Source organism: Onthophagus taurus, chromosome 11 (genome assembly GCF_036711975.1).
Source record: "Onthophagus taurus isolate NC chromosome 11, IU_Otau_3.0, whole genome shotgun sequence".
In the NCBI taxonomy this organism is placed as follows: domain Eukaryota; kingdom Metazoa; phylum Arthropoda; class Insecta; order Coleoptera; family Scarabaeidae; genus Onthophagus; species Onthophagus taurus.
The window spans coordinates 25,176,505-25,198,360 of NC_091976.1; the positions used below are offsets into that span (position 1 = coordinate 25,176,505).

General features: G+C 33.3%; 1 protein-coding gene across 2 annotated transcripts in view; it reads right to left on the bottom strand.

The window, feature by feature from the left end:
- The window catches only part of LOC111413254 (dopamine D2-like receptor), a 127,364-nt gene that overhangs the window by 96,192 nt on the left and 9,316 nt on the right, over positions 1 to 21,856 (bottom strand). Inside the window, exon 1 of one of the 2 annotated variants that reach the window (XM_071200085.1) lies at positions 16,146 to 16,763. The exons of the other annotated variant lie outside the window; for it this stretch is intronic. Coding sequence (XP_071056186.1) covers positions 16,146 to 16,583 — 438 coding nt within the window. The 5' untranslated portion in view covers positions 16,584 to 16,763. Of the gene's footprint in view, positions 1 to 16,145; positions 16,764 to 21,856 lie in introns of those variants that run through there. 2 annotated transcript variants of the gene reach the window in all.

Sequence of the window (21,856 nt, forward strand, 5' to 3'; positions counted from 1 at the left end):
GTTTTAATGTCAGCATAAACATAACGATTGTAAACTTTATTATTCATTCAAATCGGAATAAAATTGCAAAATTGGATTGATAGATAAGCACTACAAGGGTTGAAATGACCGCGTTAAAAATAATTGTGGGTCCAGGCATAAAACAGGAGGATTATGCGATGTAATGCGAACGTTTTATGATCTACACGATTTTGAATAAAAATACGCAATGCGCTTTATTTAAAATTTTTTGACAATCTCGAATTAACTTTTATGATGTCTCGAGCAATTCTAACTAACTTTCATGCATTTAAATGGTGTATTTGAGTTTTGAAATGTGTTGGGGGTCAAAACGCTTCGTGAAACGAATTCTATAAGAAGGTAGATATCTTTCATAATGTAGCTTATGGCTAAATCGCTTTTAAAAAACTTAATGATAAAATTACACTTATTATTTTTATTACAACGGCTCGAAAATTTTGCTTTTTGCGACTTAGACACCGATTTTTGTATCATTGATTACTCTTGTCCAAAGCTACACCAGCAATTCAACTCAACCCCAAAATTGATTTAATTACCGAAGACTCCTAGAACACTGAGCTTATAATTATAAGTAAGGAATTAGTTATTGGGACCAAGCAGCGCTCTGAGGGAGCCGAAATCTTTACAGAATTAAAAAGCCGCCTGTTGGTTACTTATAATAAATTGTTTAATAATGTAGGAAACAAAAATGTAAGAAAGTTCAACAATTTGAAAAAGGTTTCACCTTCCATGATATGGTTAGAAATAATTCATCGTGGATTGTCAATCTCTCCTCTGAAAGAATGCTTGACATTGTTAAGCAATGTTTGTCTTTGGGTCCTAAATTCGGTCTCCCCATCCAACCTAGGGATATGTCCATACAGTTGCTCTGTGAGTTGGAGACCATTCATAGACTGTTACCCCCAGATGTGTCCAATATCGATAGGGCTCGCTCTACCAACATTGTGACAAACTTCATCTCGAAAAGGAGTCCCCCTTGTCGACTAAATTCCCTAATCGACAAACTCTATCATGAAACCAACCGTTTTCTGATAAGGGCCAAGTTATAGTGGTAATGAACAAATCACAATACATATTTAAATCCCTCCAACTGTTGGAGGACCCACATACTTACCAAATTTTAAAATCTCACCCAACTTCTACCGTCCAGAGGAAATCCAATTCCATCTGCAAGGATCTCCTCGATGGAGAGCTCATTCCGAGGGAGGTGTATAGTACATTGGTCTGCCACAACGGTATTATCCCAAAATTTTATGGTCATCCAAAGATTCACAAGGATAACGCCCCGTTGCGTCCGATCATTTCTTTCATCGGATCCCTAACATTTGCCTTGTCGACCTTTTTGGCAGAAATCTTATCAAAAGCCTTCTCGGATCGTACCGAATACAACATAAATGACTCATTCATTTTCGCTACAAAGATCAGAGGCCTGGTTCAGCCCCCCAGAGTTTGTTTTGGCATCCTTAGATGTGGTATCGCTCTTCACCAATATCCCATTGAGCATAGTTATCGAGAGAATCAGGGAAGACTAGAAGACACATACTCTGATTGGTATGGATCGGTTCTTACACATGATCTCCTTTCTGTTCGAGTCTTCTACGTTCTCCTTCAATGGTGTGGTATACAAACAGAAATTTGGTACACCCATAGGCAGTCCACTTAGCAATTTCCTAGCCACCATCGTGATGGGCTACGTGCTTGACAGATGTATACCGGCTTTTCCTTTCAAGTTGCCCTTCCTCTACAAGTATGTCGACGACATCATTTGCGCTTTGCCTTCTGATTGTCAACATGTCACCTTTCGGACATATCAACCTACGTTCAATGGACATATCAACCTAAGGTTGTTGGCGGATATCTTTGATAATAATGGCTACCCTGCTCTGTTAGTTAACAGAATCTTGTTTTCGTACGTTCACATCTCTTGTCTCTCCTCAGGGAGCTCTCGATGTTGCTCCTCCTCCCGCTGATGTTTCTTTGACTCACTCGCCGGACGTCAGGCGATTTATCAAGTTACCTTTTATACCGGGCTTCACCGACAATCTCATGAGGGCTTTCAAAGACCAAACGCTGCATGTTGCTAAATATACCACCAAACCTCTTCGCGGCATCTTCTCCAACCTGAAGAATCGTCCCCCCGATGGTCTCAAGTCTAACCTGATCTACAGGATTAATTGTCAGGGTTGTTCTGGCTCGTATGTGGGTATGACCAGCCAATATCTCAAGAGAAGATTTAAGATTTATTATTAGCGCTTGTTTTTGGAGATGTTCTACATCTTGAAGGAACCCAATTCCGTTAATTTCCGTACGGATGTGCAAAATGTTAGTGATATCTATTGTCATCTGGTTGACCTTTATGGCGTCTCTCGTCCCTCAACTCTCGACGACTCATTTTTTGGGTCCATTTGGTTTTGACTTTCTTCGGTTCGTTTTTGAATCTCTCGTTTTACTTGTTTGGGGGCTTTTCTTTTTCTTTCTCCTGAGGTTTGATTATAATTGTTTCTTTTTCTTTTTTATGAAGCGTTCCTCTGATGAAGAATTAAATAAACAATTCGAATGCTTAGGTGACAGTAAAGGAGGTCCTTTAATTTCACCCTCGGTTGACGCTCCCTATAACTAATTTCTTACTTAACATTACACAATCGTTACCTTACTCAACTTATAATTATAGTATAAGTAGCAACTTTGCCAGTGTTATGAGGATAAATTGGTGCAAAAAATGGAATGAAAATTCTCAATGTAGTTCTATGAGTCTATGACATGCTGTTAATTTAGACCTAGTCTAGTCTAGCAAGTACCTATATATGTCTATAGTTACTTGCTTCATTCTACATATTTTCACTCGGCTTGGAGAAGACACTCAAATTCTTGACTCACCCCTTAATTCCATCCCAAGTCTTCGGTCCAATTTATCCTAGAGGTTCTCAATGGGGGTTCAGGGCTGAGGTCTGGGCATTCTAGTATCTCAACCTCAGACCATAATCTCACGTCCGCCGAACTTTATTGTTGGCACAATGCATCAGGACTGGAGGCGTTCTCCATGAGCTGCTTGGTTAGACTTAGTGATCAAATGGACACCAGTGTGACTATTAAAACCAAGCAGATGAGCTTCCTTACGGATGATCTTCATTGAAATAATACTGATCGGATGCCTGATGAAACAAACATGGCATATGTGGTCCGATTTCAAATTACTCTGGACAGCAATCGCCGGTTTCTTAAGAATCACGTGAAGACTAGATTAGGAAGCCAGAATATATGATCATTTTACAGTCCCATTGTTTATGACATATGTACTGTTTATTCAATAAAAACATCTCTGTCTATATCATAAAATGTTAAATCTAACTGATCAAAATTAAAAACCAAGGGATCTTGGTAGAAAGGAAAGCTATCATTTTGGAATGTAATATTTCACTAGTTTTTGATATAATCTGTCAAAACATAATAAATTAACCAATGATGACTTGCTATATAGGTGTATATAGACGGTTAAACATAAAATAGTAAGCCTTTACCACAACCATCTGGAATATGGCATATAACAACATACAGCCCAATAAACAATATATAAAATCTGTAAAAAGAATCGCAAATTTCTTTAGAGAGTGAGCAATTATTAGAGAATGCAGACAAACGTATCCCAACATCAACCCAACCCAACCCATTCTTGAAAAAAAGTTCTTTGAGATGAAGGAGAACTTTCTTATTGATAGATTAGCCTGACAATACAGATGTTTTGACCTATGCTAGTGAGCTTTCTACGCAATCTAGGAATCCAAAAAGGGAATGAAATCGTTCACCATTGAATAGTGATTTAAATATTCGTGCCATAACTCTAATACAGGAGAACAGGCACAATCAGATCGTCCACACATTCGTAGAAAAACAGGAAATTGACGTTCAATGACGATATATCACGTTTTAAAAGATGATTAATGAATGGAGCTAAAAATGAGAAAATGAGTAATCACATAGGTAGCTCCATCCTAGTCTTCATCAATAATATTCAGACCACATCTACTAGAACTGTTGGTAAATAATAAAAGGTATCAAACAACAATACAGTACTCAAAGGATAAACTCTTTTATGGATCGTGAGAAAGTCAAAGAATGTGATGAAATTTAGCTTCTTAGAGCATTATAGATCCGCCTTAAAGGAAGTGTAAAGGGATCAAAGCTTTTATTGGGGCAAGTCGTGCGATCTAATACAAAAGCAACGTTACCTTTTTTACCTAAAATTGCGTAATTTTGGAAGAACTTTGAAATCATTTATTTCAACATATTTCAATGATTGTAATTAAATAAAAAACTTATACGCTTAGTTTTAGGGATGCAAATAATTAAATAATTCTTTAATTACTGATAATTCATGAATAGTTTAGCAAGGGTCAATTTAACAGGTAAAGGTAGGATGATTTAAACGGTTGTAATCGAATTTCCCACTGCTACCGGATGTTGTTCGATAAAATCGACAGCTCCATATTACTCCCGGTTGTAAATTATTTAATTCGTATAACGCACGATTAACCCCTAATCGGTTTATGTCGATGATAGAAAACTTCTTTTTATGTCACTAATTGGATAGGTGACATGGTTAAAAATTGTGTCTATTCAATAATGTTTATTTTTAACTCATTTCTTTAATAAAAGAGAACGAAATGAAAAGTGACGAAGCATTAATGAAGCCATAAAGGAAGCGTAGCTGTCCGGATATTGCCAATGAAGATTTTCGATTTAACCACCCCTTCGATGCAATTAATTTCATAGCGCCGCCGTGACGGGAGTCGACCATCTGATGATGACGCCGGACAACGATGGAACTCCTTGTCGCTTTTCGGGGTGGCGAAGGGCAAAAAAGGCGCCGAAAGAGGACCGACTTCCGAGCACTCAAGAGCAATCAGGCTGAAAGCGTTTGATGGCAGGAACGGCCCGATTTGTCGACGACTTGTCGATAGCAAGGCGGATTTCAATATTTATAACGTTCATTTATCTCGAGTACGAATATATACCAAATTTTAAATTTCACTAAAATACAAAATGTTTTAAAAGATTTTTTTTAAAGATGTTTAAATGAGATAACAGAAAAAGAATCTATTTTGTAGCTGTTTCTGTTCGCAATCGTCTCAGCAAATTGCGCGAAACCAATCTCTATTGGAACAACATTTAACTGTTGCAGACGAACAAATGGACCGTTAAACCAGTAAAGTTTCGCCTTTTTGTCACTTTTTGTCGAATCGGGTACTATTTGTGTTGTTAAAGTGGTACTATTCTATATGAAAACGCGACGCTTTCGGCACTTTTATCTCGCGAGCGCTGCGGGAATTGGAAAATTGATAATAAATTTCAGGCCGTAACTGTGCTAAGTCGAAATAAATAACCATAAATTTAGTCTGTGTTTTATCTTGCACCGTGTGTGCTATTTTATGGGACGTGTATGCGGTAAATGAAATGTACTACCTTGGAAAAACATTTTTAAATTTACTTTAACCATAGAATATTAAAATTTTTGTTGGAAAACAACTTCAAGAAACAGATTTAGACGTTTCATTTATACACAAGATTGTATAATAAGTACTTTTCGTGAAACTCTTGTCTAACCAAGCTCGTTTATTGAACGTCGGGATTTCATTGTAACTTTACGAGAGCGCAAATCACACTTTTCTTTTTCCCTTCGTTTTACACCCGTATTCAAGAAGAGTACATTGTCACTGCGGAAAATCAATATTACGTTTCTTTTTGAAAAGTATTGTAGAAATTATTTTTTTACGTCATTTATAGAAATCAAATTTAGATTTAGAAGAAAAAATATGAGGTTTTTACATCGCTATTGGACATCACATGCTCCATAATGTGACGAGGACACGCTGTGGCAACCATTGTGTGACAACGTGCGTAGGCTCTTCAATATTTGCGTCGATTCGGCCACGGACCTTTGTGTAGTGTTGCTAAAACCGTGAATATCGACGTTGTTGTCAACGGCGAATTTAAACTTCCAACGCGCCTCATTGTTTGTTGCTTTCCACAAACTACAAAGAACTTTAAAGGGAATTGTAGTGAAGGGTTAGAATTAATAGCAAAAAAATTTAATTGAAAATTTATAATTTGGAAGAAAGAGGTCAAAACGGTGTGACAATAGACAATTAAAAGGCCATAACAACAATCTTTATGGTAAATAATATATTATTTATGGCACATTGAATCTTCATTAAAATTGCTTTAAAATGTTCGTTATTTTATGGTGATGTCTCAATTAGTTCTTGAGATACGACCTTTTAAAGATTCTTTAAATAATTGTATAACAACCCAATATACACCACTTGCTTTAAGAAATCACAACAACCAAGTTTATGGAAAATAAGAAATTATTTATAAATCTCCATTAAATTTGCTTTAAAACGTTTCTTATTTCATCGTGATATCTCAATCAGTTCTTGAGATACGATTCTTTAAAGTTTCTATTCATCAATTCTATAACAATCTAATATACACCATTTGGTTTAAAAAATCACAACAACCAGGTTTATGGAAAATAAGAAACTATTTATGGCACATTAAATCTTCATTAAATTTGCTTTAAAATGTTTCTTATTTCACTATAATATCTCAATTAGTTCTTGCGATACGATTTTTTAAATTTAGATTTTTAAAAATTAAATAAAGATGCAAAGTTAGGTTTAAAAAATCGCAACAACCAGCTTTATGGAGAGTAAGAAATTATTTATGGCACGCTAAATCTTCATTAAATTTGCTTTAAAATGTTGTTTATTTTATCGTGATATCTCAATTTGTTCTTGAGATATGATTTTTTAAAGTTTCCATTATTTAAATCTATAACAATCCAATATACACAATTGGGATTAAAGGATCACAACAACCAAGTTTATGGAAAATAAGAAATTATTTATGGCACGTTAAATCTCCATTAAATTTGCTTTAAAATGTTCGTTACCACATCATGATATCTCAATTCGTTCTTAAAATACGATTTTTTAAATTTTGATATATAAATTTTAAACAAATATAAATCATAACAACAATCTGTATAGAAGATAAGATATGATTTATGGTACATTAAATCTTCGTTAAATTTGGTTTAAAATGCTGGCTGTTTCATCGTGATATCTCAATTCGTTCTTGAGATATGATTTTTTAAATTTCTCTTTTAAAAATATTAATAAAGTTGAGTATAAAAAAACATAATGAATATTGTGGAAACCAAGAAATTATTTACGACAGGTCGAATATTCATTAAATTTGCTTTAAAACATTCGTTATTTCATCGCGTTATCTCAATCACTTCTTGAGATACCATCTTTTAAAGATTCTATTGAATAATTGTAACAACCCAATATACACCATTTGGTTTAAAAAATCACAACTACTAGGTTTATGGAAAATAAGAAATTATTTATGGAAGGTAAAATATTCATTAAATTTGCTTTAAAATGTTTCTTATTTCACCATGATATCTCAATTGGTTCTTGAGATACGATTTTTTAAATTTTGACTTAGAATATAAATAAAGATGCAAAGTTGGGTTTAAAAAATCACAACAACCAGGTTTATGGAAAGTAAGAAATTATTTATGGCACGTTAAATTTTCATTAAATTTACTTTAAAATGTTCGTTATTTCATCGTCATATCTCACTTAGTTCTTGAGATACGATATTTTAAAGTTTCTATTCATTAATTCTATAACAATCCAATACATATACAGAACTGAGTTTAAAACATCATAACAACCAAGTTTATGGAAAATAAGAAATTATTTATGGCACGTTAAATCTCAATTAAATTTGCTTTAAAATGTTCGTTGCCACATCATGATATCTCAAATCGTTCTTAAGATACGATATTTTAAATTTTGATTTTTAGAATATAAATAAACATTCAAAGTTGGATTTAAACAATCATAACAACAATCTGTCGAGAGAATAAGATATGATTTATGGTACATTAAATCTTCGTTAAATTTGCTTTAAAATGTTTGCTGTTTCATCGTGATATCTCAATTAGTTCTTGAGATACGATCTTTTAAAGATTCTATTAAATAATTGTACAACAACCCAATATACACCATTCGGTTTAAAAAATCACAACAACCAGGTTTATGAAAAATAAGAAATTATATTCGGCACGTTAAACCATCATTAAATTAACTTTAAAATGTTGGTTATTTCATCAAGATATCTCTATTCGTTCTTAAAATATGATGTTTTAAAGTTTTCATTATTTAAATCTATAACATTCCAATACACAATTGGGATTAAAAGATCACTACAACCAAGTTTATCTAAAATAAGAAATTATTTATGGCACGTTAAATCTCCATTAAATTTGCTTTTAAATGTTTGTTATTTCGCCGTGATATCTCAATTAGTTCTTGAGATGCGATCTTCTAAAGTTTCTATTCATTTCCATAAGCTACAAACAACTTTAAAATGAATTGTAGTGAAGGGTAGAAAAAGGTCACGACCTTGTACAATTATAAAATATAGAAACAGTGTGACAAAAGACAATGAATCAAATCGCGGTATCCGGATGCAACGTGCCAACTCCTAATACATAAAGTGGCACGAAGTACATTATTTATGGTACCCTTACTATTTTGTGGAAAGTCCCCAGATTCTTTAATCAGCCCTTACGAATTATTTACAGAAAGGTTGTCGAATCCTCAAAGGTTGAATCGTATGGAATGAATAAGTCATTATCCCAAGAAAATATTCACCTCTCTCTTTGAAATCTCCGAATCAAAGGCGACGTTTTGAAATCTATATTTTAAACGTTCGTGTTTTATTAAAATCTAACAAGCCCTTTTCGACCGTTTTGCTATATAGAAATCTCTTTCTTAAATAATTAAGTATGTTATTAACTTCGCCTCATTTTCTTTAATAAAGATCTATTTACATTTCGGTAACAATGTTTGAAAAATTAAATATAAGTGGGGACGGCAATCCAATTGTAAGCTAAAAGCGGGTCAACCGTACTCTCATAAAATCGCAATCTTGAAGAGGTTTCGCTTTCTACGTGCGGGCGACAATTGAGAAATTTTATTACAATTTTATCTCCATCTCTCGGACCATCGTAAAAATCGAACGTCACTTTGTATTTTGTTAACTAAGCAGATTTGCGAACCTCACACAATTTTATTATCGGTATAGGATATTTTCATCGAACGTAATTAATGTTGGAAGTAAGCCGAACCTGTTGGTAGTCGAATTGGGGCTATCTCAATTGAACAGAAGATTATCCGTAGCCAATTGGCCTTCGCCCTCGGTGTTTATTGAATTTTCAACCATCGCCCTTTGATTAATCATCCCACCACCAAAATTGCTTTTGCCAGATTGATAATTTATCATCGTGAATCTTAACTTGTTTAATCACAAAAATTAGATGTCTTCTTAATCACGTTATTCGGGGCGCATAAATAATTCGTTAATATATAGCTACGAGGTTATATAAACATTGGTGAGGGTCGCTCCATGTCATCCGAGTTATAAATCTACGCGTAAGATGCAAGACGGAACCAAGGCAACAAGCGCATAAAGTAACCCTCAAGCGCTAAGATAAACGGGTTAATTCCTGAAATTTCCAACAAAAATAAAACATCTTACTCTAAAGTTTTAATTCTTGTAGATGAAGTGGGAAACAAAACTTTATTAAAGTTTCCTCCCCACGATATCAACCGTGTACTAACATAAAATACCATTTTTATTGATAAACGTCGCGTGCAAACCTCCAAGGTTGAAAAAGAAGTTAATATGCGATCTCGATCTTGAGTGGCTTATTAAAAAAGAGTTATAATGAAGTTGTATATCCCATCAAAATAATTTTTGTTTTATATATCACCGTGACCCGATCATTTTATCAAAGTAATTATCGTTTTGATATGATTATCAAAGTGTTATTAAGAATAAGAAAAGGAGAAAAGGGGGCGTTTAAGCAGGATAAATAAGCAAAGTTCTTCTTCCCCCAGAAACAGTAATTAAAACGGTCCCGAAATAAATCACTTTGTCTTTCTGTCGCCATCTCGCGCTGTGGCGGTACATTTGTTGGGAAGTTTTTTAATTAAAAGAAAAAACGGTGTGACCGGATGATTGAACGACATTATGCGGCTCTACTTTTCTTAATTTAAATTTTATCCAAGAAAACAAAGCGTCCCCTGTAAATGACACAATAAAACATTTCTTTTAGAATTCGAATAATCTTGGCCAAATTGTTCGGTGTACACTTAGTAGTCGGTTAAAGAAAAAAGTTAAAGAGTTCCTAATTAGCGAAGGGGAATCTGGAAGTATTCCAAGTCGGGACCTAACAACTGCACAAACAACAAGAGTTTTTGTCGATGAACTGCAGAGAAAATCGCATCCAACTTTTAGCTCATGCACATTAGTAACGACTTTTACTTATCTTATTGCAACATTTTTCTTTATGAAATAGCTAAATTAATGATATTACAAAAACCTCAACACCACTTATTAAGTACTCGCAAAATGTCAACGTTTACTAAACAGTTAACTACACTTTATAGAACTTGACCTACTCATTACATCAGTAATTAATGATGAAAATGAAGATGGTCAAGAGACTTTTCTAAATAAATTTAATTATAAATTCATTTATTATATGTATGTGTAAACACGATAATTCAACTAGCTAACTATTACACTAAAATTATAGGACCGTATCAACTTTTAGGGTAAATCCGTCAACCGGAAACTGCACTTAACCTGAATTTGTGCCGAACCGTTTTCATATAAACTTGCACATCAAACAAAGAAACTCGATTAATATGCTTTGTGTATCTTCATAATTACTAAAATACACTAAGATGTGAAATTTCAATCAAATTACGTAACAGGAGGTGCTATTTCAAAATTTGATTTTGTCTTATCTTCGACGGATCTTTAGCAAAAGTTGTTAGATTAACTGAACGATAGTTATGGCACATCGAATATTCATTAAATTTGCATTAAAATGTTCGTTATTTCATGGTGATATCTCAATTCGTTCTTGAGATATGACTTTTTGAATTTCTATTTTTAAGATGACGAGTTGAGTTCAAAAAATCATAACAATGAAGTTTATGGAAACCAAGAAATTATTTATGACACATCGAATATTCATTAAATTTGCTTTAAAATGTTCGTTATTTCATCATCATATCACAATTTGTTCTAGAGATACAACATTTTAAATTTTTATTCTTTAAATGCCTAACAATGCAACATGCAGAGGTGGGTTTAAAAAATCACAACAACCAGGTTTATGGGAAATAAGAAATCATTTATGGCATATTAAATCGTCATTAAATTTGCTTTAAAAGGTTGGTTATTTCATGGTGATATCTCAATTTGTTCTTAAGATATGACTTTTTAAATTTCTCTTTTTGAAATGTTAATAAAGATGTTGAATTGAGTTTAAATAATCATTACATTGAAGTTTATGGAAACCAAGAAATTATTTACGGCACATCGAATATTCATTAAATTTGCTTTAAAATGTTCGTTATTTCATCATCATATCACAATTTGTTCTAGAGATACAACATTTTAAATTTTTATTCTTTAAATGCCTAACAATGCAACATGCAGAGGTGGGTTTAAAAAATCACAACAACCAGGTTTATGGGAAATAAGAAATCATTTATGGCATATTAAATCGTCATTAAATTTGCTTTAAAAGGTTGGTTATTTCATGGTGATATCTCAATTTGTTCTTAAGATATGACTTTTTAAATTTCTCTTTTTGAAATGTTAATAAAGATGTTGAATTGAGTTTAAATAATCATTACATTGAAGTTTATGGAAACCAAGAAATTATTTACGGCACATCGAATATTCATTAAATTTGCTTTAAAATGTTCGTTATTTCATCATCATATCACAATTTGTTCTGGAGATACAACATTTTAAATTTTTATTCTTTAAATGCATAACAATGCAATGCAGAGGTGGGTTTAAAAAATCACAACAACCTGGTTTATGGGAAATAAGAAATCATTTATGGCCTATCAAATCGTTATTAAATTTGCTTTAAAATGTTTGTTATTTCATGGTGATATCTCAATTCGTTCGTGAGATATGACTTTTGAAATTTCTCTTTTTATAAGATTAATAAAACATAGAGGTGAATTTAAAAAATCATAACAATGAGGTTTATGGCAACCAAGAAATTACTTTATGGCACATCAAATTGTCACTAAATTTGTTTTAAAATGTTCGTTATTTCATCATTATATCACAATTTGTTCTGGAGATACAACATTTTAAATTTTTTATTCTTTAAATGCTTAACAATGCAACATGCAGATGTAGGTTTAAAAAATCACAACAACCAGGTTTGTGGGAAATAAGAAATCATTTATGGCCTATCAAATCGTTATTAAATTTGCTTTAAAATGTTTGTTATTTCATGGTGATATCTCAATTCGTTCGTGAGATATGACTTTTTAAATTTATCTTTTTAAAATATTAATAAAACATAGAGGCGAGTTTAAAAAATCATAATAATGAGGTTTATGGCAACCAAGAAATTACTTTATGGCACATCAAATTTTCATTAAATTTGTTTTAAAATGTTCGTTATTTCATCATTATATCACAATTCGTTCTGGAGATACAAGATTTTAAATTTTTATTCTTTAAATACATAACAATGCAACATGCAGAGATGGGTTTAAAAAATCACAACAACCAGGTGTATGGGAAATAAGAAATCATTTATGGCATATTAAATCGTTATGACATTTGCTTTAAAACGTTGGTTATTTCATGATGTAATCTCAATTCGTTCGTGAGATATGACTTTTTAAATTTCTCTTTTTAAAATATTAATAAAACATAGAGGTGAGTTTAAAAAATCATAACAATGAGGTTTATGGCAACGAAGAAATTACTTTATGGCACATTAAATCTTCACTAAATTTGTTTTAAAATGTTGGTTATTTCATCATTATATCACAATTCGTTCTGGAGATACAAGATTTAAAATTTTTATTCTTTAAATGCATAACAATGCAACATGCAGAGATGGGTTTAAAAAATCACAACAACCAGGTTCATGGGAAATAAGAAATCATTTATGGCCTATCAAATCCTTATTAAATTTGCTTTAAAATGTTTGTTATTTCGTGGTGATATCTCAATTCGTTCGTGAGACATGACTTTTTAAATTTCTCTTTTTAAAATATTAATAAAACATAGAGGTGAATTTAAAAAATCACAGCAACTAGGTTTATGGAAAATAAGAAATCATTTATGGCCTATCTAATCGTTATTAAATTTGCTTTAAAATGTTTGTTATTTCATGGTGATATCTCAATTCGTTCGTGAGATATGACTTTTGAAATTTCTCTTTTTAAAATATTAATAAAACATAGAGGTGAATTTAAAAAATCATAACAATGAGGTTTATGGCAACCAAGAAATTACTTTATGGCACATCAAATCGTCACTAAATTTGTTTTAAAATGTTCGTTATTTCATCATTATATCACAATTCGTTCTGGAGATACAAGATTTAAAATTTTTATTCTTTAATTGCATAACAATGCAACATGCAGAGATGGGTTTAAAAAATCACAACAACCAGGTTCATGGGAAATAAGAAATCATTTATGGCCTATCAAATCCTTATTAAATTTGCTTTAAAATGTTTGTTATTTCATCGTGATATCTCAATTCATTCATGAGATACGATTTTTTAAATTTATATATAAAAATTTTTAGACACAAAATTACTTCTAAAGATTAATTTCTTACGCAATTATTTTGAATGTTGGACAATTTATAAAGAAAATAATTCTGAATCATGAAATAGTTCACAAAATAAATTATAGTCATAAAACATAGAGGTTGAAATTTACATTTTCAATTATTTCAAGCAGTTTTACGACATCATCAGATATTATATATTACAATATTATGACCATTACCTTAATTTACGATTCTTTGAATACTCGGGAGAAAAAAAGCTCAATGAATGTGTAGCCAGAGGTTAACACAAAAAAGACTGTGTTTAATATCAGTCAGAATAAAAGTTAAAATAATTTACGAACGCTTTAAATGCCGATAAATTTAATTTGAGTACAATATATAGATCAGATAAATTTGCAGATAAATTTATAAGCGCTCTGGTTTATGTAAATATCTCTCCTCTATTATAAACAGAATTATGCACCATCATCGAAAATGGACCACGATATCCGTATTAACGCTGATTTACATGGATATTGATTTGTACGAACTGTCTGTATGTGTGAGTGTCTTTTACGTTTAATCAGTATGAACAGGTAGATTAAGACATTTTGCAAACTGCATTAGAATTAAGCATTTATCACGTGGGGGTTCTAGATAACCATAAAGAGATGGGTATTAACCGGCACAAAAGGGTGCGTATTAATCTAACAGTTACTCGCTAATAGCTTTTACATTTGGGACCCTTATTGCCCATATTCGTGAATAATTCAACGAGTTACATTTCACTAACTACTCCGCGCTTCTAAACTGTTCGAGGTAAACTTTCGATAATTAATGCAGTAAATCTACATCAGCGGGATCTCTCTTCGAATTTACTTAGGATACAAATTCTCTTAAGTCGTATTTTTGTTTGTGCGATCTTTCGACGTGTTTACAACCATTGTGACCTCGATAACGGAAACGGGGGTTGCAAACTCCGCGCGATAAAGAAGCTTTAAACGAATTGTAGTTCGTCTCGAGAAGGTGCATTAAGCACAACAACATTTATCTTTATTAACGTGCAGATTTTAAGGCCAAGGGGAATTCAACCCAGATTTTCCCCCGCAAATGGGTTGATTTATTATGTCAAAACTGAGTTGGGGTAATTAACATTTCACGGTTTCTACTCGCTGCTTAACTCGCTTAGTTCGTCCACTCCCTTCGGGAGTAACAAGTTTGCGCCATATTCGCTTTGTTAGGACCGTTTGTTTTACGTCCCTTATTTTTCTTCGGTATATTCAAGAGATTTTTTAACAAAAACTCGCCCTACAATGGAATCTGAAACACACTCGTGACAAGTGAATTAATATGCAGGTCTGAAAATGTAAAACACCGACCATCATCGTGAAAGAAAGAGAAGTTTTGAGTGAGATGGGGTAGGTTAAATGGTAGGGGGCAGCGGAACCTGGTCGTCGAACCGACATAGCACCCTGAACTGGGTGACATAATGGATAAATTTCACGTGCGAGTTATTTTTATCAAACCTACCCGTTTCCAATTCAATAAACATTGGCCCCTGGAGCAGGAGTTTATCCCCCTTTTAAAATATATACTTTCTCCCCAGCATCCCACATCATCACACGATCTTATAAAAAAATACATTAAATAATTTGTGTTTAATTGAAACTTTTCTGAAAGAAAGTTAACGATGTTGTTTATTTGGATTACTTCTTATTTAGGTTCTCCGATCTGACAGAAAGGTTCACGGGAGCTGCCAAAAGTTTTCCGAAATGAAACCTAAACATAGAACGATTTCGGTGAAACTTTTTCGTCTGAAAGTTTCCTTTCATGAAATATTTCTTGGCGAGGGAAAGTCAAATTAAATTTTTCCGATTAACGCGTTATTATTAAACGAGAAAAAAATGTTATTATAAAAACGCTGACCATTCAATACGATATTTTAAATTTAATGCAATTTACACAACGCCGAAATGGAAAAACATAAAAATATAAAAACGTCAAATATTTCAATTTCGCAGCCCAATTCGGTACGAATACATGCACATATTTAGTAAATGGTAAATGAAACATAGTATTCGTTGAAAATATTTTGCACGAATCAATAGATAGAGAAAAAAAACTTTTTTATTGTTGATTTTGCATTAAATTTGCATTGGTAACGAATTTTATCTTAAATTAAAGTTTAAAAAACATAAAAATCTTTCTCCTTTTTTTTTTAACTTGTCATTCCTATAAAAAATTTTAACTTTTATTAATCGTGCATTCTGCTATGTTGTTTAATTATAATTATAAATAGATTTAATAGCGATTATGACAATTCGGCTGAGGATGAGCTTGTAGCTCGAAACTAGTTCCGTTTAAATTAAAATTATAGCATGTTTTTATTTTCTTTCTTATATAAAAATCTTTAATCTAGCACTCACCAATACGTAAACGGCGAATGGCATCACCACAACTGCAACGAGTAGATCTGCCAAAGCTAAACTGACGATAAAGTAATTGGTCACAGTTTGAAGTGTTCGTTCTCTGTACACACTAAGTATAACTAAAACGTTCCCGTACAATGTAAATATCGGAAATAACACTAGTATTAACGCCCAATAGTTATAAGATGCCTCCAAAGAAGGATTTTCTTCAAAACACCCCGTTTGATTTGTAACATTATTACTACAATTCGATGATACTTGTAGATTACCGAAAACATCTGACTCATTTCCGGTAAAATTCAAACTGTTAAAATACTGATCTATATCTTGGAAATTAAGAACTAATCCTGTTAGTGATGAGGATTCGTTCTTTCTTGAAACGTTGACGTAATCGTAAGAAAACCTCTGATCGAGGTACGAAGAATTCTCTTCCATTTCTCTCTTTCTCTCAATTTCCACGATTATTATTTAAAATTTCTCGAGTTATTGCGATAATACTCAAAAATCAACTTAAAAGTGTTCAATTCTACGCGTTTTTTCGCCTCCATTTTTCGACTTTCAGGTTCTTTTCAGAGACAAATCACCGTAAAACCGGCAACGCAACAACTACCGGGATTTCCGAGAAACGCGTGCATCCCCCGCGATTATCACGAGAATTCTGTGCGCCCGACACCGTCACGAGTACATCATGCGTCGGCGCTAAAAGGGTTCAAATGCGCCCTCGAGAAGGGCGTCCATTGAAGGGATGGACATCACCTGTGACTCGAAACTCAAACGTTCAACGGTGGTTAGTTAAAAATAAATAATCCACTTTCAAACCAAATTATTTCAAGAAAATAAGGACTAGGTTATAAGTTATAACGATAACCTTCCCTCCAATTTCACTCGTGCAATGAAGGGCACAATTTATTATCGTTAAGGCAGTATATACGAGACGAACAGGACCTTGTCAGGATCCACTTGGGGCTTAAACAACGCGTAATTAAGGATAACACTTCATACGTTGAACGAGAATACACGTCGGCTGAAGGTTATTAATTGTTTTGTTTAGACCTTCATCGTGGGGATGCATTCAACTATTAATATTACCACGTTACATTCGCGCTATTATGTAAGGTCGCAAAAAAATCTATTTAGTAACGAAGCTTTTTTGATAGAGAACATAAAGAGACCGGCAACGTGTAGTTTGCATGTTCCCTTTGCAAAGAAAATGCGTTACGGGGACGTCCTAAAACGCGACCCTGGAAGAAAAGATCCTAAAAGCTTCGTTCATTCGAGCGGGTTACATTACGCTCTAGGTCGGTTTTGAGCTTTTCCACGCGTAAATTGCGAAATCGGATATCATAAATGTTACGACAAGTATACGAAGGTCCTCAACATATTCTATGCTCTTTCAATGCTTTGAACGTGTTGAATACGGTAAAAATCGCATTGCAGCAATCATATCAAGTATCTACATTTGTAATCATTTAAAAAATAAGTTTTTTATAAAGGTTTTTTTATGAAATTGTTACTAAACGTATCTAATATCCCATTTAACCACATTTATGGATTATGATCGACCAGATAATATCGGGTTTGAGTTCATTTCCTGTGGAATTCGCGAATAAAATCTTTCGCCAAAGACGAATACCGCTCAGAAAATCGTTTCTTGAGGGGGTTTAAAAAGTTTACAACTTGTCTAATTTATCTGCACTCGATCCTCCTTATAGAAGACTTGACGCTGCTCTCAAATACTAGAAACTGCCAATTGAAGTTCGAGATTAGTTTTATTGTTTTTAATATTTACAATTTTTCCTTGAATACATTCTAATATATATACAGGTTGTCCCGAAACTCAACGTCAACCGGATACAGGACGAGAGGCCAACCCATACCTGTTCTGGTAAAAATAAGAAAAAAGTTCCATGACTCTTAGTTAAGTGGAAAGACATATTTTTCAAAATGTTAAAAATTGTTCGCGTATATCATATCTTTAGGTACTAGGATCAGAAATGTGCACAATTTAATACTGATTTTTTAATAATGCATTTCTTATAAACTATGCTACTATGGAAGTCACAAATCAAACAACAAAAGTCGTTAGTTTTGCAAAAACAAATAGTAGTTTGATTGAATTAAGGTTGAAAGAATTTATGTTGTTATGTTGAATTGTGTTATTAGTGGTACATAATATGTGAGTTTCTATGGTACTGATAGCTCTCATTCTCCGTACACAGTAAATTGTGCCATTTAGCTTCTTGGCAGTATTATCTATATGGGTATCATTTGATTTTTCATTCCTCGCCTCGATACAGACCTAAGAATTTTAGGGATTTATTTTCGGTATTGCTATGTCTGTTGTTAAAGGTAATGCATTGGTCTCATTTGGTATAATGCTTGGCATGTCATTTATGTATATGATAAATAGCAAAGGACCCAATACCGAACCCTGAGGAACACCCACTGAGACCTCTGCAGCACTAGATCTTCCATTCAAGTATGACTTCAGAATGTCGTGTGCAACACCCCGAATACCGTAGTAACGTATCTAGGAGTAGGGGATGGTTTACACTATCAAAAGCTTTTGATAAATCAACTCCAACCAACTCTAAAAATTTTCTTTTATCTATTGCTTCCAGTATTTTGTTTACGGTATCTTGTATAGCTGTGTCTACAGATTTTTTTAACGGTAGCCATGTTGATATTTAGTGAAAAACTTTCTCTTTTGAAAAAAAGTAAAAATTCTATCTGCTATTACGCATTCGAAGACTTTCGAAGTTACTAGGAGAATAGAAATTGGCCAGTCTGGCTTTTCTACATTCCCTGTTTTGTGGATGGGAATGATTTTTGCTAACTTCAATTCGTTTGGAAATATTCCATTTTAACCTTCTATAGTTCTTTTCAGAAAAGCAACAGAGATTCCATAAATGTCCTCAGTTATTTTTGATTTAAAATTTTTCACTATTGTTTTGACTTCTGTAGTATCAGTCGATCTTAGAGCGTGGGGTCAGAGAGCGCTCACGCGCACTCGTCCCTATAAAGTCAAGCCTCACACACATGCGTGCTGCTAACAACAACCAGAGATTGACGACTGGTTGCCGGGACCGACGGCTTAACGTCCCCTCCGAAGGACGGTGGGCGACTCAACGTCCTTTCACCGAGGTTTACGGATTAACTTTGCTCCCGTTTTTCTGCAGATAGTTGCTGTATACCTCAGCCGTGATAGTTGTATTGCAGTTACTTCTACCTCTTTTTATTTCCTTATTTATTATTTGCCATACCTTTTTTTGTCTGTTTTCAGCTTGGTATATCGTTTTTTCATTATGCAGTTCGTTAGTGCTTCTTCCGTTTTTGTTTGATGTGAGTGGTGTTAAAGCTGTTTTTTGTAGTTGTAGATAATTTTACTTCTTTCCTTTTTCTACTCGAAACACAGGTTTCTTTTTCAGGGTAGCAGTTGTCAAAGGTACTTTTCAAGTACATGAAATAAGCAGAAAACGTTGCTTTTGGTGTATTTCCAGCATTTTCGGAGAAGAAACACTTCAACATTTCCGCTTCAAAACGGCATACATTCGAATCTTGTGTAACCCTTCCTTTAATAACATGTATTGTTTCAGCTTCCTTTTCTTTGTTATGCAACTTTAGCTGCTGTACGTAATGATCTGACACGTGTAAATTAATGTTTCTTTTATATACTGTTCATCACTCCAATTAGTAATAATGTTATCAATGCAAGACGTAGTTCTTGTCGTTTCTCTTGATGTTTCATAGAAAACGTAATGTAAATTATAACTCTGCAATAAATCTTGCAGTAATATAGCTTCTTGATTTTTAGTGGCTATACATTAATGTTGAAGTCCCCTCCAATGAAGACTTTTTTGATATCTATTTCTTTTCTTATAGTGTGAAACAAATCTTGGAATTTGTCAAAAAAATATCTAAAAATCTCGGCTCGTTGATCGATAGATACCAATAATAATTTTTTTATGTATTTCAACTGCGGAGATTTCAATGTGTCTCTCTATCAACAGTGAGTGAAGATCCGGTCTCTCTTTAAACTTTTTATTGTTCTTTATTAGGATTAGATGGCCAAATTTCAGGTTTCCTTACATCATTCAGGCTTTCAAAGGGAACAGATAGCTTGAGTGAATGTACTACTTAAATATCTCTCAATGTCGATTGACTCTATTTTAGGATCTAAGCCATATACGTGTAAATGGTTAATAGATCTCTCTCGATCTTTATTATATAAGACTTGACACTGCTACAGGTTTGTATCTTTTCCCATTTTCAAAAAATACACATTTTTCCTTTTGTTGATGTCACTCCGATTTCCAACTGCCTATTTAGGGCTTGCAGCAGTACTGTAAAGCTCCAGCAAGATTGTATACTATCAATAGAAGACTCAATCCTCCTTATAGAAGACTTGACGCTGCTGGCAATTCACTAGAATGTTCAGGACAGAATGTTTTGGTCCAGAAACTCCTGTGATAGCTGCAGCGATGTAAAAAAATTATCGGTGGTTACACCATATCCATTGCCCAATCCATCAATTAAATCTAAAACGACTCTTTTACTTAAAAAAATTTAAATAATTACAAGCTGCTCATCGATACAAACTCCAACATTAGGAATGTAGGACTTCTTACAGTTTGAAGCAAAAATGTCATGAATATAACGAATAATTGCCAATTTATCAACTTCACGTCTGTCTGATCGGGTTGCTAAATTGTCAAATCGTATGAATCTAAGTAAAGATTTCATTCTGTTGTGAGACATTGTGGCACAAAAAATTGGTGTGTAAAACGATAGATATTTAGTACTCTATAATTCCAATATTGGCTCGTGGTTTGCTTTGAAGGAGCCCGCAGGAATTAGCAATCCAAAGAAAGCGTTTATTTCTACCTTGTCAATCGTCTCCTAAAATTATGTAAACCCGTCTCCGTGTTTCTTGAATGACGACATCCATAATTTCATCAGAAATAGATTTTCTACTTCTAATTTTATACATTTCGCAAAGGATATTTCTAGAGGATCGTATGCTCAATCTAGGCGTGATTTTGCTCCATATTGTACCATCTCTTGCTTGCAACGTAACATTTGTTTTATCATTATCCGCAGCTGAATCACTTGAATTTGAACTTTCATGATCCGATGGATTATCTTCCAACACTTGATTTTTATGATATTTTCGTATCATCACAAGACTTTCACTGACTGAGACAAACTTAGAAACTTGCACCTGAATCAAGGTTATGTTGACACATTTAGCGCACAGATTTCAAAAATAATCTTAAATTATAATTGTAGAAAAATGATAAGTCGATGACCAAGAGGTTCATTTTTGACCCCAACTTGTCAAAACATTTTTTTTGACAAATTTAGTTGCTCGATCAAGGTAAAAAAATACAACTAATAAGAAAACTCGTCAAAAAAATCGATTAAAAAAATAATGGGACCATTAGCACAAATATTTCTAAAAATGTCTATGAAAAACGGTGTCTGGGGTTAAAATTGACCCCCCTTGGTCATCCGAGGGTTAAAAGCTAGATATAATTTACAGGAGACTAGTAAAGACAAGACTCTGCTGATAGAAGACTAGATATTGCCGGCAGAAAACTAAATACTGCCTATAAGAAGACTAGAGAGTAGACACTGCTGGCCAAGACTAGAAATTGCCAATCGAAGTTCGAGATTAATTCTTATCTCTTTAGAAGACTAGATTGTGA